At 34.5% G+C, this 25,071-nt stretch overlaps 1 protein-coding gene across 1 annotated transcript in view; it reads left to right on the top strand.

Moving 5' to 3' along the window:
* The window catches only part of LOC141499897 (uncharacterized), a 140,998-nt gene extending 117,138 nt beyond the window's left edge, over nucleotides 1-23,860 (top strand). The window contains exons 10-12 of the mRNA XM_074202683.1: nucleotides 9,301-9,487; nucleotides 18,148-18,283; nucleotides 23,608-23,860. Coding sequence (XP_074058784.1) covers nucleotides 9,301-9,487; nucleotides 18,148-18,283; nucleotides 23,608-23,707 — 423 coding nt within the window. The 3' untranslated portion in view covers nucleotides 23,708-23,860. The remainder of the gene's footprint in view (nucleotides 1-9,300; nucleotides 9,488-18,147; nucleotides 18,284-23,607) is intronic.
* The last annotated feature ends 1,211 nt before the right edge of the window (nucleotides 23,861-25,071 follow it).

Below are 25,071 nucleotides of genomic sequence, written 5' to 3'. Positions count from 1 at the left end.
CTCCAACATTCAAACAGTGTTGTAAACAGAAATTAGGATTGCTTTGAGAAAGCTTTGGCTATGGCTTCACTTGGGTTAATAATGCTACCTTTTGTGAAACAAATCGGTTTTATACCTACTGGATTTTAGAGGGAAGGGCTTTCATTTACCATTAGCCTTAATTATTCTGCTTTGGATTTGAGGCTGAAAAAAATTATAGTGAAAATTTTAAATTTCATAGACAAAATTTAAATTGCTAAAAATTATATTGGCACCTTTAGTATCCACTAAGAAATTTTTTTTAGGTTTTTTTTTTGTAAGGCAAATGGGGTTAAGTGGCTTGCCCAAGGCCACACAGCTAGGTAATTATTAAGTGTCTGAGACCGGATTTGAACCCAGGTACTCCTGACTCCAGGGCCAGTGCTTCATACACTGCACCACCTAGCCGCCCCTCCACTAAGAAATTTTAACCTACATAGCTCTATTTTCTAATTTTCAGAAAAGGTTTTGAAGATTTGAAGTTGAATTAACTGCCCAGAATCCTGTGATTTTTTTTTTATTTCAGCAAGATCTATGGTTAACTATAGTTTCCAGCAAATCACCCTAATGAACACTAGTGTTTTGGAATAGCTAATATACTTGAAGTGAATATAAAAGGACATAATAGTTAAGTACATATACTCCTAAGTAAAGTTCTAATTCATAGTTTAAAAAATATAGCAAGCACTTTTCTCTGACTTTTTACAATTAGTATGTCAAGAGTAAAGACAAAATCAAAAAACAAAGTGAGTGAGTCATCATTCATACCTTCATTCAGCAACCATCTATTTTTTCTAATTTTAAGATTACCTCCCGCCCCCGCCAGCTATGTGCAAAAGCAAGTTTCAACATTTACTTTCTTTCTTGTTTTTTTTTTTTTTGGTTTTTGCAAGGCAAATGGGGTTAAGTGGCTTGCCCAAGGCCACACAGCTAGGTAATTATTAAGTGTCTGAGATCGGATTTGAACCCAGGTACTCCTGACTCCAGGGCCAGTGCTTTATCCACTATGCCACCTAGCCACATTTACTTTCAAACCTTGAGTTTCAAATTCTCTCCCTTCCTCTCACCCCATTCCCTCCTTTGAGAAAGCAAGTTACTTGGTGTAGGTTAAAAATGTGTAGCCATGAAACACATTACTACAATAGATGTAAAAGTAAACAAAATCTGCCCCCATAAAGAGAGAAAAGCTTCAAGAAAAATAAAGTGAGAAAAAAAGTGTGTATTCAGACACCATCAGCTCTTTCTTTGGGATGGATAGCATTTGTTTATAAGTCCATCAGAAAATTTGCTTCAATATTTTTTCCCACAGTTGTTATTGCTAGCTGTATTCCCCTCCATTTCCCTCTACCCTCATCTCTTCTATTATCTCTCTCCTTTCACCATGTCCCTCCTCAAAAGTTATTTGTATCTGACTACCCTCTCCCATAATCTTCCATCTATTCTATCACCTACACCTCCTTCCCTTCCCTCTGTCCCCTTTCTCTCATCCCTTTTCTCTCCTATTTTCTTCTAGGGAAAGATAGATTTCTACACTCAATTGAGTATGTATATTATTTTCTCTCTGAGCCACTTTCAATGAGAGTAAAGGCTCACTTATTCCCCCTCACCTTCTCCCTCTTCCACTCCTTTGCAAAAACTTTTCCTTGCCTCTTTTATATGAAATAACTTAACCCATTCTTCCTCTCCTTTCCTTTTCTCCCAGTATATTCCTTTTTCACTCATTAACTCTAGCTTTGTAATATATTATACTTTCAAATTCAACTCCTTCCTGTACCTTATCTATATATGCTCCTTATAACTGACCTAATAAATGAGAAGGTTCATATGAGTCATCAGTATCATTTCCCCATGCAGGAATACAAGCAGTTCAACATCAAGTCCCTCATAATTTACTCTTCCCATTCACCCTCTTTATACTTCAACTGAGTCCTGTAATTAAAGATCAAACTTCATATTTAACTCTTACAATTTCATCAGGAAAGTTTGAAAATCCCCTATTTCGTTTAATGTCTATCTTTCCCCTGAAAGAGTATGTTTAGTTTTGCTGGGTAGTTGATTCTTGGTTGCATTCTAAGCTCTTTTGCCTTCCAGAATATCATCTTCCAAGCTCTATGAGTCCTTAATGTAGAAGTTGTTAAATCTTGTGTTATCCTGATGTAACTCTTTGATATTTTAATTGCTTCTTTCTGACTGCTAGTAATATTTTCACCTTGACTTGGAAGTTCTGAAATTTTGGCAGTTCTGCCAGAGAACTCTGGCAGTTCTCATTTTGGGATATTTTTCTGGTGGTGATAGGTGGATTCTTTCAATTTCTATTTTACCCTCTCAGCAGCCATTTATTAAGCATTTACAGTGTGCCAAGCAGGACAAGCACACTAACTGGAGTAGGTAATACTTATTGAAGCTAAAGAAGCAGATCACAGAGCCTGGCCCTAGAGTCCAGTTCCCCCACATCCAAACCCTTAGAAGGGAGCAATCTTTCCATCTCTTGGACAGACACCTCATTCACCTCCAAAGCTACTGTATCTTTTCCACTTGTCATCAACCTTTTTGACATTTCCTTTTTCTAGGTTTGTTGAAAGGCAAATGGGGTTAAGTGGCTTGCCCAAGGCCACACAGCTAGGTAATTATTAAGTATTATTAAGAGGCTGGATTTGAACTCAGGTACTCCTGACTCCAGGGCTGGTGCTCTATCCATTGTGCCATCTAGCTGCCCCTGTCACCAAACTTTGATACTATTGGTCATGATAAAGCTTAAAGCATCATGTAATTCCAGTTATTATTATTATTATTACTATTATTTTTATTATATCATTATCTTCTAAGCACCAGACCTCTAATCTAGTTACAACTTCACTCCTAGAAACTTTCTATTTTACTCTTCCTAAAGTCAAACATTTATAAAGCAATACAGTAGAGTGCTCATAAATGTTAAACAAATGTTTAACAACCTCTCCCTGGGAGGAAAAAACCATGTAAATGGACCCTTTTAAATTTAAACTTCCCTATAACATTTTCATAGGTCTAAACAATAAATAAAACAATAAATTAAGATTTGATTTGTATCACTTTCTGATATGGCGAAAGCTAATTAGAATTGGTTCCAGCACAACCAGCTATTTTTCAGTTTCTTTTGTATAAATGGAAAAGAGGGATACATGAAACTCCTAAGGACTTTATCATCCGTGGGATGTTTAGAATGAGTCTATGTAAACAGAAGGTATGGGTGTGAGTTAATAAAATATAGGAGTAAGAAAGAAGAATGAGAAGAATGCGGAAAATTATCAAACAAAAAGTGTACAAGGAAGAATTTTTACAGAGTTGGAGTACAGAGGGCAATGCTTGAACTTTGTTTTCATATAAATTTGTTTAAAGAGTTAAATATATATATATATATATATATATATACATACATACATACATACACTCAGTTGGGTATTAAAAATCTATCAACAAATAGAGAAGGATTAGGAGAAAGAAATAAGAGAAAAGAAGAGGGCACATTCAGAGAGGCGGTGATTAGAAGCAAAATAGATTTGAGAAGGAACAGTCTAAAGAGAAAGAAAGATAAACAAATTAGTATAAAGGGAAATACACAGTTAATAATCATAATGGTGAATGTTAATAGAATAAATTTGAGCAGATAGCAAAAAATATTAGAAACCAGAATCCAACAATTATGTTGTTTATAAAAGTTACACTTGAAAAAGAAAGACACTTAAAAACAGAATTAAAGTGTGGATCTGAAGCACACTGTATTATGCTTCAACTAAAGTTAAAAAACAAGCAGAGTAGCGATAATGATCCCATCAAAACAAATCAAAAGTAGACCTAAATAGAAGATATAATCAGGGTTAACCACAATTTACTAAAAAAGTAACCACAAACGAATTTATAGGAAACTGAGTCAAATTTCTAAAATATAAGAGCCAACTGATAAATGGTCAAAGGATATAGTCAGTTTTCAGAAGAAGAAATCAAAGCTATATATAGTCACATAAAAAAATGCTTTCATTTACTATTGATTAGAAAACTTCATATTGAAACTATTCTAAGATACCATCTCACACCTCTTAGAAATGACAAATGCTGGAAGGAATATGGAAAAATGGATGTACTAATGAATTGTTGGTGGATTTGTGAACAGGTTGAACAATTCTGAAGAACAATTTAAAAATATGCCCAAAGACTTATAAAACTATACATACCCTTTGGCTCATCAATACCACTCCTAGGTCTATATCTCAAAGAGATCAAATGAAAAGAAAAAAAGGACTATGTACAAAAATATTTATAGTAGCTCTTTTTTAAGGAAGTAGAAAATTGGAAATTGAGAGGATGCCCATCAACTTGGGAATAACTGAACAAGTTATGGAATATGGTTTTGATGGAACACTATCATACTATAAAAAAGGTGGGGGAAAGACCCATCGGAACCAGTACAAAGTGAAGTGAGCAGTACCAAGAGATCATTGTAATGATGATCAGCTGTGAAAGACTTAGCTATTCTGATTAATAAACTGACACAAATACTTTTTAAGAACTCATGATGAAAAATGCTCTCTACCTCTGGAGAGAGAACTAATGAATTCAGGGTGCAAATTGAAGTATAATTTTCTCACTTTATTTTTCTACTTTTTCTGACGCTAATATGGAAATGTTTTGCGTGATTTCACTTGTATAATGAATATCATATTCCTTAACTTTTCAGTGGGTAGGTTAGGGACTGGAAGGAAGGAGAGAATTTGAAACTCAAAATTTAAAGGAAGAATATTTTTTTTAATTGGAGGGAGGTATATAATAGCCAGGCTATATACTCTGCTCACAAAATATATCTTAGAAATATCTTCAGACACAAATTAAAACCCAAACTGCAACTAATCCATTGGTAGGTATTCACATGTGGAAAGAATTTTGGCACTTTCTGTGCTGAGGCCCCCTTTCCATTCCCACATACCACCCCCTGATTTTTCACTATAAAAGAACATTTATTCTTTTAATATATTTAGAGCAAAGAAAAATGCTATGCACTGGAGAAAAGAGATGTCAAAGTGTGGGCAGTGGAAAATGGGAGTGATATAATTAAACCAGCACTGGACTGAAAGAGATTTAGGTTCTTTTTCAACTCTGCCATTAACTATTATCACATAATATAATACTAGAATTTTCATCAAACTATATTGTAACCTACTTGGATAGTAAGAAAAAGTGAGGAATTCTGAAAACACATCATGTCAGACACAGAGATGTGATACAATAAAGATTTATTTAATATCTAATGGATCTTCTCTCTCATCTATCCATTTATTTCTCTATCTCTGTCTCTACACACATATACATAAGCAGTTAAAGTTCTTGACTTGTTCAAATGACTTGCCTTCAAAAGTAGGAAAAAACAAGAAGGAGAAAATTTATTTTCAATCAGATTTTCACTAACAAGCAAGGACTAGTTGTTGGGAACATTGGGAGAAAACAACTAGTCATTGTGATAGAAGAAGAGAAAAAAACCAGAAATGGGCACACTCAGATTTCAAAGGATCCAGAAAAAAAGTTAGATAACAAGATGAATTGGTTAGAGAGCTGTTCTTAAAACTAAGAAGACCTGAATTCAAGTCCTATCTCTGACACATAAAATATGTAACCCTATACAAATCATTTCACCTTCATGCTCTAGGCAACGCTATAATACTATGAACTGCAAAGAAGAGATCAATCTATATTAATAAAGGGAGTTTCCTCACTGAGGAGTTCCCTATACTAATGCAATTAAAAGTCTATTCTTTAAGCTTGTCTTTAAAGAATAAATTTAGGTAGGAATGTATGAACTAAAAATCAGAAGGGAAATTTAGCCTAGGAGAGACTAGTAGCTCTTTAAAATGAAATAAAGAGGGAAAATGGGAGCTTTCTAAAGACATCAATACACACACACAAACACACACACACACACATATAGCACCAAACAACTTAGATTTTTTAAAAAAAAATTAATAATAATTATAGAATATAGATGCAAGGACAAGTAACAGAGGATGAATTTATAAAACTATTACAATCCTATAAAAACTGAGATTCAGAATGAATGAGGCTGATTGAAAGCTCTTGGAAGCTAAGGACAACAAACTGACTTAAGCTATGCTGAAAAAAAGGATCAAAAACGGATAGAAACACTGATTGAAATTTTTGTTGTTCAGTCATTTCAGTCATGTCTAACTATTTTTGACCCTTTTGGGGGTTTTCTTGCAAAGATACTGGGGAGGTTTGCCATTTCCTTCTCCAGCTTATTTTACAGATGAGAAAACTGAAGAAAATAGGATTAAGTAACTTGCCTAGGATCACACAATTAGTAATTGTCTGAGACCAGAAAGATGAGTCTTCCTGAGTTCAGGTCTGGGACTCTAACCACTGTACCACTTAACTTGAGATAGATGAAACTACAAAAACAGACCACAGAGAAAAGATAGAACTTCTTGTTTCTTTTTTTCTATTTTTTTCTTCAAAAACAATGGTTTTTTTGCATTGGAAATGATGGAAGGGAAATGGCTAATAGGGAATTGGAACCTATGATTTATAAAGAACTAATATGATTTAATAAGATAAAGAATTTATTATCATCATCATCATCATCATCATCATCAACTATTAAGTTGAATGTCAGCTTGGTATGCCCCAGGGATCTATGCTTGTCTCTTTGTTTTAGCAATGATTAGGATAAAGGCACAGAGGGCCTGCTCAACAGAATTGAAGATTATACAGCTTTGGGAGGAAAAGCTAGCACATTGGATGAAACGACAGATTTACGGCAAAAACAGTTCAATTCTAATTTAATCCCTATATACCAAAAGGAATTGTCTTAGCATTGAAAATTCCAGAGCCAAAATGCTTTAAAATAATTATGTTAAGAGACTTATTGGCATACTGAAATCAAAATCAAAGGGGAAAATATGTTTAAACTCATTGACATCTACATAATATTTCTTATAATATATACTTTTGATAATTATAAAACAGATTGCAAAAGATTTGGATAGTAACCTAATAAAAAACTGCACAAACTTTTGCAAGGCCAATGGCTCCAGTTCATATTTTTGAGAAACCTTTTCTATTCTGTAGACAAAGGAGACAATCTTTTCCAGAGACTAGAAAGCAATGAACAGAGCAAGAAAAGATATCCCCTAGGAAAAGCACACCACCGAATTGTGATCAGGATGCTAAGAAAGATGACTTCTCTCTAGAGGGCAAACTAGAGTTCACAAGGAAATTAAACCCAAAAACCCAGTCCAGAGAGACAGAAAAGGATTTCATAGTCAAGATCAAAATCAAGAAGTCAAGACACACAGCTAGGTAATTATTAAGTGTCTGAGGCTGGATTTTAACTCAGGTACTCCTGACTCTAGGGCCAGTGTTCTACTGTGCTACCTAGCCACCCCGAGACTGATTTTTCAAACATTGCTTATCTGCCCAAAATAGAATTCTTCTCTGGCAATTTGTAATACAAAGTGCATAGTATTGAACCTGAAGTCTTTGTGAGTTCAGTTCTGTCCTTAGATACTTGGTTAATCATTGTCCTCTGTTCTCAAGGACTAAAATGATATCACTATATTGGGATCTAGATATAATATATCTAACTGTGGTTGATCTGACCAAATACAAATTCATAAAGCTCTATTTACCACAGATTAGGTACAAATAGAATACTTGGAGTGGTGAAGGTTTTAAATTTGCTAATCTCACATTTACTGTTGTTTTTGTTTCAAAAAAATTGCTACTGCAATTCTTTTTCACCTTCTTTGATATGGGGAGTCCTGTGCCACGGTCTCCCATGTCTCACAATTGATTCCAAAGTTCTTCTGGGAGATCTCAAGAGCCTCATCTCTGATTATGAAGGGTTGAGGCCTTATATCTGTCCCTTACAACCCTTTGCAATAAGAGGCAAGACCTAGTTCTGCTTCATCTGCCACCCTCTTACTGCACATCCCTGGTCTGACATTTGAACACACCAGGCTTTTGGAGTTGTGCTCTCTGCAATAGAGTTAGAATGCATGGCAGTTCAGCTTGAAAAAGGATCTCAATGTTTATTACCTTATTTTTCCAGATGATTTTCAAAATCTTCCTAAGACAATCCAAATGCGAGTGATTCAGTTTCTTGGCAAGGCTCTATTTTATACCCTCTAGGTTTCAAAGGTATACAACAATGAGGCCAACACAACAGCTCTGTAAACCTTCAATTTGGTAGGCAGTCCTCTTCTCTCCCACTTCTTTCCTTCAGAGTCTCCCAAACACTAAGCTAGCTCTGGCAAAACATGTGTTTTATCATCTATGTGTACATACTTGGAAAGTATACAGTTAGCCCTTCCACATCATGACTGTCCCCTATCATAATTTTGATGTATCATGGACTGACATAAGAAATTAAATGGGAACTTGGGGGGGCTTTGCAGAAATTGAAGATGACACACAAAGGCCGGCAGACAATATAGATAAAGTTTAGAAACTCAAAAATTCATAAAATGTGTATATAGTATTATAATGTCAACCCAAATTTTAGAATTAAAAAAGAAAAAATCAAACTTCTCTGGTAAGAAGGGAGGGTCAAAAATTTTTACAAGAATTTTCCAGATCAAAAGAGATTAGGATCTCCATCTCTGCATTGTGGAAGTGATAACTATACTGCCAAAGTAAGTGAATTTATCCATAGCATTCAAAATTTCTCCATTTGATGTAATTAATGATTCCACACATGGATGGTGTAGTGCTGTATGATGGAAAACCTCTGTTTTCTTGCAGCAGAGAGCTGATCCATTGCATATTAGCCTCAGAGGCTGCAATGAGCACATAACCATAAGCAAACAAAAAGTCTCACACCAACTCTTCTTCCACTTCAGTCTTGAATTATGGCCTTTTCAAGTTAAATAATTTACAGTCACTATAATTTACCAGAATAAATTATCATTTGCATTTTTGTCCTCATTGAAAGCATGGATAAAAACATTATGCTAAAAATCATGGAAAACTTACTAATTTTAAGACCCTAGGCAAGTCACTTAACTCTGTTTGACTCAGTTTCCTCATCTGTGAAATGAGCTGGAGAAGAAAATGGCAAATAACTCTAGATCTTTGCCCAAATGAAGTCATGAAACACTGGCCACAGATAACTGACTGATCAACAATGGCCTAATGATAACTGAGGTCCTTTCCAATATATAAGCCCAAGATTTTTTTAATGACTCTTATGTATCTCTTCAATTTTGTATCTTAAATTATTCCTTTATGTTGAATATGCAGAATCATGTCTGGATAGATGTAACACTGCACAACAGCAGTCTTCCACCCCTGGCCATCAAGAACCCAGAGTGTCTAGGTCTTCTACACCAGCTGGATAGGAATCAGGATGTTTGGGCCCAGTATTACTGCATTCTGAAGGATGGCTGTCTGTATTTCTATAGCAGTATTCGTTCCACTCAGGCTACAGGTAGGTATGCCAGATTGTTTAAAAGAAATTTAAAAATAACTGAACTGATTGTTATGGAATGAGAAAAAAATTAATCCTAAAATCCCCAAGCCTTTCTTGCCACTCTGATAATTTTTTGAATTTAGCATCATTACATATAATAGTAGTTCCCAACTTGTTCTCCTTGAAGTACTAACAGAAAACAATGAGATTTTAGTAGCCTAAAATCTAAATGAGAAATCATCTAGAATTCATTTTTAATATCATCAAATTTGCATCTAACAATGGTAATCACTATCTGAAAAGAACAGACCACATGGATAAGTAACCCCAAGTCAAATCAGATTTTTCTATGCTACACTACCCATCCTTCCCCCTCACCCTTTGAATATTCCATCTCATTCACCCAAAAACCATTAGTACATAGGTAAATAAATTCTTTGGAGCTGATAATCAGCTGGTAAACATTAAAGGGTAATTGCCAGAAATACAGTAAGCATCATTACTGATTCTATAGTTTAGCAAGCTATTCCTACAACCTCCAGATCATTCAAATATGCTTCACCATAATTTTACTTAATACAGTATTTTATTTTTCCCCAATTATTTGTTTTTTATTTTTTAAGGGGTTTTTTTGCAAGGCAAATGGGGTTAAGTGGCTTGCCCAAGGCCACATGGCTATGTAATTATTATGTGTCTGAGACTGGATTTGAACCCAGGTACTCCTGACTCCAGGGCTGATGCTTTATCCACTGAGCCACCTAGCCGCCCCCAATTATTTGCTGTATCAACTTTTTAAAGATTTGAATTTCAGATTCTCTTCTTTACTCCCTTTCCTTCCTTCTCCCTGAGATGAACCTTTATCTGCTTTTGGCCATGATATTTATGAACAAGTTCTTTTTCTGAGAGCATAAATGAAAGCAATTTGATTGTGACCTAAGTAGGGGGAGGAATTCTCTAAGACTCTAGAAGATCTCACAAAATACTTATGTTCTCTGAAAGCATATGTATTATCTCCATTGTCCAATTCTTGGTTTGTTCATGTCATCCAATATGCTCCTGAAGGAGATGGAGAAAGAAAGACAGGTAAAAGGCTGAGAATGATTGGAGATGTGGACTGAGAAAAAATTAGCACCTTGACTATCTAGCAAGACATGACCTACTGGCCAGAATTATACATCAGAAATTTGCTTTCTTTAATGGGTCAGATGATGATTAGATCCTTATCCTAAAGCATTTTGAAGACCTTAGTCAGTAAATTGTTCCAGAACTGGACCATAATCATTGTCTGAATAACAAATGGTTTGTAGAGATGAATAACCTATAATCCAACTTTCTACATCTACTTTTTTTTTTTACTTTTTGCAAGGCACTGGGGTTAAGTGGCTTGCCCAAGGCCACACAGCTAGGTAATTATTAAGTGTCTGAGGCTGGATTTGAACTCAGGTACTCCTGACTCCAGGGCCGGTGCTCTATCCACTGTACTACCTGGCTGCCCCTCTACATCTACTTCTAATCCTACATTTTACTTTCAGCTCCATTTAGCAGACCTGGGTAGAAAGTACTATTTCATATTGACTTATGCCATTTGGTTAAAATATATCATTGGTACTGATTAAGCTCTATAATTTTTAAAGAATTATTTTATAAAGTTTTTAATACTTATAGTTTATAGAAAAATAATCTGGCTCTTTCTAAAATATTTCTATTTAACCAAAATGTTGACTTAAAACAGGTTCTCTGAAAAACAGATTATTCAGAATTTGAATTTGAAGACATTACCTCTAAGAAAGGAATTCTTACTTCTATTCTTCAATCCCTAAACCATTCTGTTTCAGAATAGCACCATCTTCCCTGACAGACTTCCTTAAATGTAAATATTACCTCTTTAACAACTCTTTGTCAACATATTAGCATAGGACAGACAACATATAGGTGACAAAGACTTGTCTTTTTTCCATATTTGCATGGGACATTAAGGTGTTTCTGGGAGAGGAATGAGAAGAAGCAAGTAAAGAAAGGTTGCGTATTTGACACAGCGTTTTAAGAATCATTATTTTTTTTATTTTTTTAGGTTTTTGCAAGGCAGATGGGGTTAAGTGGCTTGCCCAAGGCCACACATCTAGGTAATTATTAAGTGTCTGAGACCGGATTTGAACCCAGGTACTACTGACTCCAAGGCCTGTGCTTTATCCACTGTGCCACCTAGCCGCCCCTTTAAGCATCATTATTATGAAAACTCTTCTGGGTCACTAGATACCTTTTTTATCCATCATATAACATCAAGAAACAAGAGTCTCTGAAACAACTAATATCCAAGAATGAAAACCAAAAAACCTCTATGAGAAACCAATATAAACTCAAGCATCAAAAAGTCAACCGAAAAACATTAATGATTGCTATACAGATTTCTTTATAGAAATGAGAAAGTTTATAATGATGACTCTAAATCAGGTTGTTTGAATCAGAATTTAAAGACAAGATCCTGGACTTCTTAATTGATGTAGATCATGAAAGAAAATAGGAAAGTCAAAATTGTTCAACCTATTCCTGTAGGCTGAGGAAAAAAAAATTAGCACCTTGACTCTATAGCAAGACATGACCTGGCCAGAATTATACAACTGAAGCTTGCTTTCCTTAGTGGATCAAAAGATGATCTTCATCCTAAAACATTTTGAAGATCTTAGTCAGTAAATTGATGGTCTTCAGAGATGGATAGGCAGGTCTCAGGGTTATATAGTTAGCTATATGTTTTCAGGCTCCAAATCCTAATAATTAGGATATTATAAATTAAAGTAAGTCTGTAGTTCCATATCACACCCATTAAATAGTAAAGATGACAAAAAATGAATAAAATCTTGGAGGGATAATGCAAAACCACATCCATTGATCCACTATTAGTGGACTTGTGGATGAATACAATCCTTTTGGAAAGCAATTTGAAACTATACACTCAAATTACTAAACAGTTCATGTCCTTTTTCTTGGACATTCAAAGTTCTCCCACAAACAAGGAATATAACATGATACCAAAGAAAGAGTTCGGGGAGTTCCACATTGATTATATAGGTAGTTAAGTGGTCAAAATGGAAAATTCACATTGGAGTAGGCTAGGGTGGCTGCCAGACAACAACATACGAATTCCCCCAAAGATCAAACTAAACCCCCATGGTAATTATAGAAATCAGACATAGGAAGGAGGAGTTATAAAGTATTTTAGTGCATATCAGCTGATAATTTGGTGTTTAGTCTGTTCAGAACAGAGATTGTATCCTAGATACCTGGGTACCCTATCAGTGCTGTTTGGACTGGAGTCCAAGGCTTGCAATACTATGGATCAAACATTTACTGACTATGTCCCAGTCATGTTCTGGTCAGTGAGCTTGCTTTTGACTTACATTAATCTTAGTTTACATTATTCGTGCCTTTCTTTGTTAGGGACTCCATGTTATTATTATTATAATTATCATTATTACTATTACCACAATAATAATAATAATAATAATAATTATTATTATTATTATGACTTTCACCAAGAGAAACTTTTGCTAGGAAATCTACATTATTCATGACTTTTATTGCTTAAAGAGTCCACATTATGGCTTTTACCAATAGGAGCTGCACACTCTTTGACCCAAATATGCCACTGCTAGACCTAAATCCAAAGATATTAAGGAAAAAAGATAAGGTCCTTATTACAAAAAAGTAAGCATCTCATTTCTTGGTGCTAAAAGTCTAAAAACTAAAAAAAATGCTTACCATCTGGAAAATGTCTGAAAATTTTTTGTTATAGGAAATATGATGAAATACTACTGTGCAATAACAAATGAGGAGAAAGATGATTTCAAAGAGTCAAGGAAAGATTTGTAAAAATTGATGTAAAGAAAGGTAAGCAGAACCAGAACAATTTTTACTGTATTTTAAAATCAATATTAAAAAAACAAACAATTTTGAAAAGTCTACAAACGAAGAACCAAATGTGCAGAACTGGATTTTTATTCAATAACAGCATTGTAAAGACTAACAACTATGAAAGTTCTAAGAATTTGATTAATATAATGACCATTCCCGATACCAAAAGACCAATGATAAAATACGACATCCAAATCCTGTCAGAGAGGTAGGGATACATAATACAGAATGAGACATTTTTTGACTACAGAAAATGAGGGAATTTGTTTTGCCTGACTCTGTTTGTTATATTATAAAGAATTGTTTTTCTTTTCTTTTTAAATGGTAGAGGGATAAGACATAAAGAAAGAAAATAAATTTCTATTATTTTTTTTAAAATGAGGAAAGAAGTCAGAGTAGAGAAAGTAAAGGGGAACAATAAAGCAACATGATCCAAATGATGAGGATAGAGGTTTAGGAGAAAGATTCTTAGTTTTTAGTCCAAACAGGATGCAAGAAAGTGGAATGAATTAATTCCTTATCTTGCAACTACACTTTTAGTATCAAGGCACTCAGAAGGAGATTCCAACTTAGAACCTTTTGTAAATTATAAAAAAATGTGAGCTACTCAGCTCAGTATATAAGTATAATTTAATTTTTGGAGATAATCTTCTGGTTCAATTATGTGGTAACAAACTAATTGTGTTTACTTCATAGTAAGACACAATAAAACACTTCCCATGGGGAGAAAAAGGGATTGCACCATTATTACAGGCATAACCATGATACACAAAAATTTAAGAACAATGTTTTTAATTGATATTGCCATACCAAATGTACATAATCTCCAAGTTTCTGAAACACAATGATTAAGCTGAAGTAATCAAAATTAGGTGGAAATACACTGAGGTATAGATCATCTCTGTTATTGTAAACTACTAGAGTTGTTCCAAAATGCCCCAGATGAGCCTTAGAAGATTATTTTACAGCCATTATTTTGCAATTGTTCTATCCACTATCCACAGATGTAACAGTTCCACAAATATGTGTGTGTGTGTGTGTGTGTGTGTGTGTGTGTGTGAGAGAGAGAGAGAGAGAGAGAGAGAGAGAGAGAGAGAGAGAGAGAGAGAGAGAGAGAGAAGAGGATTACTTGTCCTAGGACATTTGCTGCATGAACTCCAGAGAAAATGAAAAAGAACAGGATGACAATGATAATGACAAAGTCCTCCAGATCAGACACAACAAGAATAAGAAATCAAAGAGAAGAATTTTGCTGAATATGCTGAGAAATTGATATCCTGAATGGAATTTATCCCATTATTAAACAAAAAACACGTGGTTTAAAGCAATTAACAGCTATTCAATGCCAGTTGTGATGTACATTGTGGGAACTGTAAAATAGATACAGAACATAACAGGTTTGAAAGGTGTTCTAATTAAAAACATACATGATGTTCATGAAAGTGTAGGAGCCATCAGTCTAAAGCAGTTTATAGATAAATTAACACCATAAAAAGAGGAAGAAAATGATAAATATTCTTAGAGTATATGATAAATAGATATAATACAGAAATATTTTGGAGCAAGCTGACATCAAGTACCTTGTTTCTCCAAGCAAAAATTATAGTTAATAAAGTATATGACTTTGTATTTTCCAAATATAAATGAATATGATTTATTACTGGAAAGAACCTATAAAATGGTTTCATTCCAAGAATGGAATCAAAAGACCCTTCATCAGAAAAATGGAAATTAATTCAGTCAACAATATAGCAACAAAGAAACATCAAACAGAAGGTTGGGTCATGTATATTTGTTTCTTAAGGTCCAGGTTATTACCATTAGAAATTAAAATGGTGCAGCTAGGTGGCACAGCAGATAGAGCACTGGTCCTGGAGTCAGGAGGACCTGAGTTCAAATCCAGCCTCAGATGCTTAATGATTACCTAGCTGTGTGGCTTTGGGCAAGACACTTAACCCATTTACCTTGAAAAAACCTAAAAACAAAATTAAAAGAAACCTTATCTTTAAAGAGAGATTAGTAAGAGAGGAATATAGATCAAGTAAGCAAGTGATAAGAACTATACAGCATATATAACTAAAAGGTGTAAATCACCTACCTAATACCTAAATTTGACTGGATAGCTAAAATTATACATTAGCACTTCTCAATTATTCATGGACTACAGACAGCAAATCTCCATACTACAAATACAAATTTTAAGATATACTGAAAAATTACTGGAACATTTTCATTATCAAACTAAAATATAGGTCACAATGGTCTATTAATCCATAAATATTTAAGATTGTTGATTCATAAAAACTCAACAATGTTTTAAATAGATGGCATCATAACAAAAACTAATTATCTCCAGACTACATGAAATGAAATGATGAGGTTGCATCCTAATACTTTTGTTCAGCTACAAAAGCAATTTTTTTTAGTTTTTTCAAGGCAAATGGGGTTAAGTGGTTTGCCCAAGGCCACACAGCTAGGTAATCATTAAGCGTCTGAGGTCGGATTTGAACTCAGGTCCTTCTGACTCCAGGGCCGGTGCTCTATCCGCTGTGCAACCTAGCCATCCCACAAAGGCAAATTTTTTACACTCTTGTTTAAAGAACATAAAATATAAAAGAATAATAGCAATATATTAACTTGTCCTTGAACTATTTCAATCTTAACTGTATAGAAAAAATGATAAGAATGAAATAATAATAAACATAATGTCATGGCCTATACTCACATCATTTTAACCATCTACTAGGTCTTTATATTTTGGAAATTACTAATATTTGTATGGTGACAATTATTTAAAATAATATCCCCAAATATTTTAGGATCAACATTTTGTCATGGTGCTTGAGGAAATAGTTTTGTCTATAATGAAAATACTTAAATATTATATGCAATATTATTGTAAAGTAGGTATTTTCCTAGGTATTTATAAGATAATGAATGAATGCAATCCTTTGTGGCAGCTTCTACAATTTATTTCGTGTGTGTGTGTGTGTGTGTGTGTGTGTGTGTGTGTATGTGTGTATGCATGCGCACATGCTTTGCTCAATAAACCCATAATTATTTCCTGTGGCGATGACTGAGAGTAATAGTAATAATAATTGATATTTTTATACTTTCATAAGATTTACAAAGGGCATTATATTTGATCTTCCTGAAACACTATATGAGCAAGGATCTAAAAATATCTAGTTTAGCCTGTTTTTTAGATGATAAACCTGAGGCTTAGAAAAGAAAATGAATGACTGATCACATTGCTAGCAAATGTTCACAAGAATTCAATATTAAAGGGGTGGCTAGGTGGTGCAGTAGATAGAGTACCAGCCCTGGAGTCAGGAGGACCTGAGTTCAAATCCAGCTTCAGACACTTAATAATTGCCCAGCTGTGTGACCTTGGGCAAGTCACTTAACCCTATTGCCTTAAATTTTTAAAAAATTCAATATTAAAACTTTTTATATCAGTATCTTTTGGTAGAAAGAGATCCCCCTTTTTTTCCCCTTAAAAAGAAAATAAAATTTGGCCAAGCAATATCATAGAACCAAAGAAATACCAAAATGGGAAGAACTCCAAATGTCTTCTATCCAACTCAAGAGGAATCCTCCCTAAAAAACAAAACAAAACAAAACAAAACACCCAACAGATAATTATTGATCCTTTGTTTAATGACTTCCAAAGAAGGGGAACTGACCAACTATTGAAATGACAATTTTACATTTGAGCAACTCTAATTGTTAAAAGGGATTTTTTTACTTTGGGCCCAAATTAGTCATTTTGTAATTCTCACTTAGGGGGCTAAGCAGAAAAATCTAATACTTCTTCTATGGGTCAGAACTCCAAATATTGGAAGATAGTTATTATGTCTCCCACTTCTGTAGGTCTTCCCTTCCTCAAGCTTGACTTTTGATACCTATGCTCAGGGATATATAATTTTGTTCCTGAAAATTTTCAGGCAAGATTACAAATGTTTCAACCTTCATCATTAAAAAATAAAAACAAAACAAGCAACAATGAAAAATCTTCAAACTCTGAATTTTGCATATAATATAAATATTAATCTATTGATTCATGAAATTACCAATTCATTATACCTCATATTTATTTCCATATAAACTTAGACCTCACCAACATTTCCTGATTTTTGGTTTAGGTTTTTGTTGTTTGTTATAGTTTCTTGAGTTCATCAAATATGAAACAAAAGAAACATGAGAAAAGATTTGTCTTTCAAAATACACACCAAACATCATTTTAATGTCAAGTTATCCACATAATGTTAAATGAATACCTTATAATTTTAATATTTAAAATGTTTTAAATTCATTTGAAATTCAAAAGGTATGATTGTGAATAGTTCCATCATTCTAATTTTTATCAAATAGCAATCAATGTCTTTAAACTATTGAAAATATGAAAATTTTATTTAATTGTTGCCTATGCTATGATTTCAGAGATCTCCTTCTTTGTTCTTTTAAAACATATAGGCTTGACATTCACTTCTTGTAAAAGAAAGGGCATTGAATTGGAATTCGATATTTATATTCAAATCATGGCTTTACCACTAAATGTTTTACTTTAAACAAATCACCTCAGATCCCCAGGTCAGTTTTCTCATCTTCAAAATGATAGAGTTAGATTAGATCATTTCTAAATTCCTTCTCCAGTTCTAATTTTTCTCTGGTTCTATGTTATTTGATCACATTTTATCTATCTCCGTTCCTGTCACATTCATCTCTACTCCCTTTAATTTCTTTTTTTTTCCTTTTACACTCCTTAGGTGGGCTCTACCTTCAGGGATATAATGTGAGTGAACAGGTCCTTAGCTTCAAGCAATCTGTTATTGAACTTAATCCACCATCTGAAGAGTTTAAGACTTTTTACTTCTGCGCAGAGAATGAAACAGAAAATAGACGGTAAGTCCTCTTCTCCATTAGTCAGATAGGTACCTTCCCAGCAATACCATTATCTGATTTTAGCTTTGTTGGCTCCACATCTTTATATATGCCTTTTCCCTCATACTCTAAACTACTTTCTTTCAGTGATTTTTTTACCTAATTCCTTTGCAAAGTTGCTCCAAAGAGAAGAACACAAATTCTTCTCAACATATTGCTAGGAAGCATAAGGATATGTGCTCCCCTTACTTTCCATTTTTTGGGAGTTGTAAGAGCAGAGCTTAGCATCTGGGACCTGTTCTCATACCCTTGCAGCATTGTGTTCAATGTCTCACTCTTCTAGAAGTCTAAGAAAGTGTTCTCTTGGAATTTATAAGAACACACATTAAAACAAATTGTAATTCAGTAATCTTCAGAGAGGTCTTTTAATTTCCCACTTTAGAATCACAGGGTCCTAGCATATATAATCTGTGGAATACAAAATCCTTTAAGATTATCCCTCCAAGCATCTTTTTTCTCTAGTGTAAGTCCATGTCCACTGAAAAGTGGAATTCACTAATTTATAAAAAGACAACCAGGCTTACAAAATATCACTAGCAGTTGTGGATAACAAAATAGGACACAACAAGGGCTGCTTTCAGTTCTGTTTTTATTAAAGGAGGGAAGAAAGAAGAGAAATGAGAAAAAAAGATGACCTTCAGTCACTGTCCTTTGCAATATAATTATGCTGGGATATGCTCATTTTTGTGCTCACATCAAACTCCATTTCCCAGGTAGACTTACAACCCTGGTTGTAGGTATGCTGGAGCCAAGTCAAACAAGCTCCTACTCAAATAAAGATTCTGATTATTTTTTCAGGATAATTATTTATACTTAAGAAATTAGCAAATGTCCTTAATCAGGAATTGATTTTTTAATTTTATAGACCTAAGAAAGTGATATAAAAATGTTAATAATATAGATTAAACTTTAAAATGTGTCATCTATACATATATATATCTATAGATATATATATATATGTATATATATTTACATATATATATACATATATATATGTATACACACACACACATTCCCCCCCCCCCGGAAAATTCTTTGTCAAACCATTTATCAACACACCCCAGGGTTTGGGAAAGTCTACAAACAATCAGCCCTTTCCTGCAAATGACTTGGTACAATTCCATCTGCTTGTCTTGAACAGCAACCGCTATCCTGACTAGCCTCTGCTCTGATTCCTAGTTTCTGCACATTCCTCCTCTGCTAGTCCAGCACAAATCTGTGCTTCAAATTTTCTGTGTTTTCAAGTCCTCATCCTTTCTAGAAGCAAACTTGGGTTAGTTCAGTGTAATAAATGAGGCCACTCTTCAGGGAGCAAACTTGTAGGCATTACTACCACTGATTCACCCTTTATCCTTTAAAAAGCCTGTGAATACTGAACTCTGTATATAATGTAAATATCAATTTATTGATTCATGAGATTACAAATTCTTTAGCTCATATATCTGAGGCATAAATACTTATCCTGAAAAATTACAATCTGTGTTTGAGTAGGAGCTTGTTTGACTTGGATCCAGCATACCTACAACTAGGGCTGTAAGTCTACCTGGGAAATAGAGTTTGATGTGAGCTAATATGTAATAAAGTAATGCCTATTTCTTGTTTGCTTTTCAAAAGCTTCTTAAGTCTACTCTTTCCTGGTTCTCCTCCCTCCTATCTGACCTCTGCTCAGTTTACTTAACTAGTTCATCATCTAAACCACACCCTCAAATGCAGGTTTTATCCAAGGCTCTGTCCTCAGCCTTCTCCCTTATTGACCCCAGTAGCTCCTAAAAGTTTAATTATCATCTCAGGTCTGTCTATATAGCAGTCTCTCCTCCAAGCTCAATCTTACAGCACAAATTGCCTCCTGGACATTGCAAACCAGATGCCCAAAACTCAAGTCATTAGATTTCCTCAAAACTCCTCCCTTCCTCCAAGTTTCCTATTTTTGTGGAAGACTCAACCATTTTTCCAGTTTTGAACATTAATAGCCTCATAATTGTCCTCAGTTCCTCACTTCTGCACCCCCAAAAATCCAGCCAAATCTTGCTGCCAAATTGTCAAATCTTGCCATTTCTTCCTCTCCAACTGATCTCTTACCTTGACTAACAAACCCAAGATTATTGCAATGATCTTCTAAATAAATGGTCTTCCTTCCTCAAGGCTGTCCCCTACTCCTCTCTATCCCTCCCACACACACACACTTAAGTCAAAGCGATTTTCCTTAAATTCAGATCTGAACATGTCACTACCATATTCAATAAACTTCAGTGACTTCCAATTGCCTCCAGGTTAATACAAACCACTCCACTAGCTTTTGATGTCCTCCACAACCTAGAATCAATCCATCTTTTAAGTCAAATTAAACATTCCTTACCTCCTGGAACAGAGCCCTGTGTTGGTATGGAGAGTGTAAGGGAATGGGACATAGTTATGACCCAATGGCTCTCTCCATAAGGGAAGTTGCAGACACCAGGAACTGTGATCATACTTTGTGTCATCAGAACAGAATGGATATTTCTTAGTAAACCTTTTTTTTTCCACGAGTAAGTAGATAACTTGGAGATATGAATAGTTATTTGTTTTGTATCCCTAGGGTCAATAAAGTGTCTTGCTCACAGTAGACAAGGAGCAAATTGAATCTAGAAAATTTCATTTGTAGACATTGTGCCATCCCTAATACCTTGCCAGCAGACACCCCCTAATATTTCTATAGAACCTTTGAGATTTGAATCTACTATATACATCCTATCCAATTACATGACACCCTTTTCCTCTCATGCAGAGATCCAATCTGGAGTCAGAGTAGCATGCAGCAAGTCTCTTTATTAGAGTTGACCCATTTTCCTGCCTCCAGTCATGATCATTCACCAGACCAGCACCAAAAGAACCAAGTGTGACCCCATTTCATAATTTCCCAAGTTATCAATTTGTAGATACTTAATAAGAGTTTGTTAATTGATTATTTTATTTGTGATCCTAAAGGACACACTCTCTCATCCTCCCTCTCCCTCCCTCTCTCTTGCTCCTTCTCTCTTTCCCTCTCTCTCTCTCTCTCTCTCTTCCCCATTCTCCCTCTTCCACTATCCTACTCTATATCCCTCTCTCCCTCTATCACTCTTCTTTGAAACTTCAGTTCTAAGATCAATTAGAATACACTGAACTAACCCAGGTTTGCTTCTAGAAAGGATGAGGACCTGAAAATACAGGAGACATCTGTCTCTTTAGCTAACTCCTCTTCTTCACTGGAGTTGTTTCTTCAGAATTTCATTCTTGAGTGCTTACCAACATTATTTGGTTAAGGATCTTTTCTATTTAATTTTCTATTTAATATTTCTATATTTATTTTTCTATTTAATTTAATCTATTTAAATCTTCTCTCCCAGAAATTATGCATCTATCAGAATATGAATAATTTGTCTTTTTTCTTTATCACAAATTCTTACACAGGGTTTTCCCCTCCCACTGTTTCTATTCTTTCTATTTTGAAACTATTTCCTCCTTTTTTGTCCAGAACCAATTCCAAAATAATAGTTCCTCTTGCTGTTTTCTTCACTTTTTGGAGGGTAACCTATTAAGCCAAGTAAAAAGTTATTAGTTGCTCTGCTTTCTGAACAGCTAGAAATCCAACTAATATTCCTGCTTCTCATTTATTGAAATGTGTTTCCAAATCTCTGCCACATTATAAATGATCTAATCAACCAGTTCACAAAATGGTGTTAATCGTTCACAAAATTAAGTCTGTCCAAAGATTCAAGTCAACAAATATCTTTAAATCATTTACTATATATAAAGGTCTCTCTCCATTTTGGCAGGAGATAATGGGTTAACCCTAAGGGAAAGTGTGCTAGTTATGGAATTTCAGGCACCAATGACAAGTGATAGGAGGATAAAAAGAGATATATGGGGAAAGATAATGTAGGAGTGAAGATGTCTTGTCTTTCTTCCATTCTTCTAATCATACCACATAGAGAGCTGTCTACTCTGTCTATGCAAAAGACAGACCTAGGGGAGGACATTAATTAAATTAGTATTGTAAAAGTTTTTGCCACATGAGTTGACATCATCTCCTTATCACACCCTTGCTAATCAAGTCAAGTGACAGATTACAGTGTTCCCTGTACAGAATTAGGGTGAATGTCACTGATATAATAATGACAGAGCTATTCAGTCACTCTAATGAGAAAGTCAGAGCATTTTCATATAAGCCTTCCAGTCTCTCAGGATGGGAAAAGAGAATAATAAAGTAGAATCTGTCAGTTAAATTTCATCAGTGGATTTTACCAATAAGAAACTATTTCAATACCTACCACAGAGTAGGCACTTAATAAATGTTTTTGTTTGATTGATTGACTTGATAAATTTCTCAGTATGGTGGAGGATAGGACATGATAGCATATATTTCAAGGTTCTGGTACCCAAAATTATTCATGGTTTAGGAATAATAGTATTTGTCTGATTATGATACCTCTGGTGATTCAGTGATATCCACTGAAAAACTAACTGAGGGTTCAGTAAAGCATTTTTACTTATGATGTGGAAGTAAATGAAGTGACCTGAACCTTCTGAATGGACAAGAAATAGGAAAAATGATCAGCAAGCTGTCCCAAGAATTTTTGCACTATGGAAACTGGTCCAGCCCGCACAAATATAGAGATGGTTCATTCCCTATTAATGCCTATGTTATCAGAACAGGGAAGACAAGTTCCAAAGACCCACAAGGAAGCAGTTGTGGCCATCTGAACCAGGAGAGTGACCTAGTATTTCGTTCAGACAACTTATTTATTCAGGAGAGACAATATAAGCATTGTTGATATTAATGCTTATAAAACCTCACTGTTCTACCATGAATACAGAAGAATTAGGGTGGGATGTTAGCAAGAAGGAGTCAGATGGGACATTCTTGGCAAGAAAGCATTGTGCAACATCTCTGAGAATATGTATGATTTTAAAATGCTTTTTTCTTGGGTGATTGGAGAGAGATATTTTTGTGCTCTTTTGAAACTCAAAGGACTTATGTTATCAATATCAACTTTGTGTGCCCCATATATCTGTGGATGTACTTGATAAACTATCTCAAGGTTTAACCATGACTGCAATTTTTGCTTTTTGCCAATGATTTCTTGTATACTCAGATATTAAAAATGCCTTCTATGATCACTCCTATTCTCTTAACTTTGCTAATAGTGTATGACATCTAACTTAAATGACCTAGAGACACAATTTCTAAAAATGAATTTGATCTGTTTTACTTCCGTTTTGCATAAGTAATTCTGTTCAGTGACTGGTGTAATTCCCTTTTGTAGTTGGATTACAGCTTTGAAAGCCTCCATTCGAAAATGGCTTCCTTTGCACCAAGCTATTGAAGACTTCATGAACCAACCTTTGGAGGAAACCAGAATGTGAAGGAAATGATTGTTCTCAAGATTTCATAATCAACATATTAATTATCAACTAATGCATAAGCAGGAAAAATGTGGTATAAATATGATTTTTATTACCATGGGTAATAAAGCTTGTGAAATCAAAATTCTTAATTAACACCCAGAATAAATTATTGTGATCCTTCCTTTCTGCTCCTTCTCTGTATTAAGTGATATTAAAATACAAGTGAACTTTTTGTTTTACTACAAACAACTTTTTTTGAAGTTTGTGATACTCAGCCTTTTTTCTCTAGGTATGACATGTAAAAGGATAAGAGAAGTCAGTATGTCCAAAGTCATGATGTCAGAAATTGTTCTAATTCAGGATATTAAGAACAAATAAAATAAAATGACTTTGACCAAGAGTAACTGGAAATATCAACATAATTAATTAGATCATTGTGCTTCCTGGTACCCAGGCAATATAATTCACATTTACTTAGTGAGTGTTTTCATTTATAAAGTGCTTTTCTCACAAAAGTTGTAGTCTCACGCACAAAAGGTAAGTACTAAAACTATTTTCCCAATTTTTAAAATGGATAAACTGAGATTTGGAGAGATTAAGTGATAAGCCTTTGGCACACCACAAGTGAATGAAATAGCTGAATATCTAATACATCTAGTTGGGGTAGAGAGGTAGCACATTACATTGAATAGAGTGCTAGACCTGGACTCAGGAAGATCTGAGTTAAAATTGGCCTCAGACACTTACTAGCTGCAAGTCAATATCTATTTACCTCAATTTTCTCATCTGCAAAATGAGGAAAATAATAGCACTTATCTTGTGAGGATCAAATGAAATAAAATTTTTAAAGTGCCTAGCATATAATAGATGCTATATAAATATTAGCTATTATTATTTTTAAATTACAATGATGATGATGATGATGCATTTTCAATTACACCATGCTCCCTAAAACCATGAAAGCTTCCCCCCATCCCCCCAAAAAAGGTCATAAAGAGGGGGGGGAATACATGCACAAAGAGTGGGGAAACTATTCTAATTAGGAATACATAGAACTTTAGAAAAGTTCTCTCAATTCAACAAACAATTTTTTTTAGTTTTTGCAAGGCAAATGGGGTTAAGTGGCTTGCCCAAAGCTACACAGCTAGGTAATTATTAAGTGTCTGAGACCTGATTTGAACCCAGGTACTCCTGACTCCAGGGCCGGTGCTTTATCCACTGTGCCACCTAGCTGCCCCATCAACAAACAATTTTTAAAAATCTGCTAGCAGTGAATACAAAGTCAAATAAAAAAAACATTTCCTGACCTCAAGGAACTTAAAATTCTAGTGAGGGAAAATATCAGGTTCACAGATTAATAAACAAAAATTAAATGTGAAATA

This window comes from Macrotis lagotis, chromosome X (genome assembly GCF_037893015.1).
Source record: "Macrotis lagotis isolate mMagLag1 chromosome X, bilby.v1.9.chrom.fasta, whole genome shotgun sequence".
In the NCBI taxonomy this organism is placed as follows: domain Eukaryota; kingdom Metazoa; phylum Chordata; class Mammalia; order Peramelemorphia; family Peramelidae; genus Macrotis; species Macrotis lagotis.
Note: the sequence above shows the minus strand (reverse complement) of the source record. Positions and strands in the feature narration are given on the sequence as shown.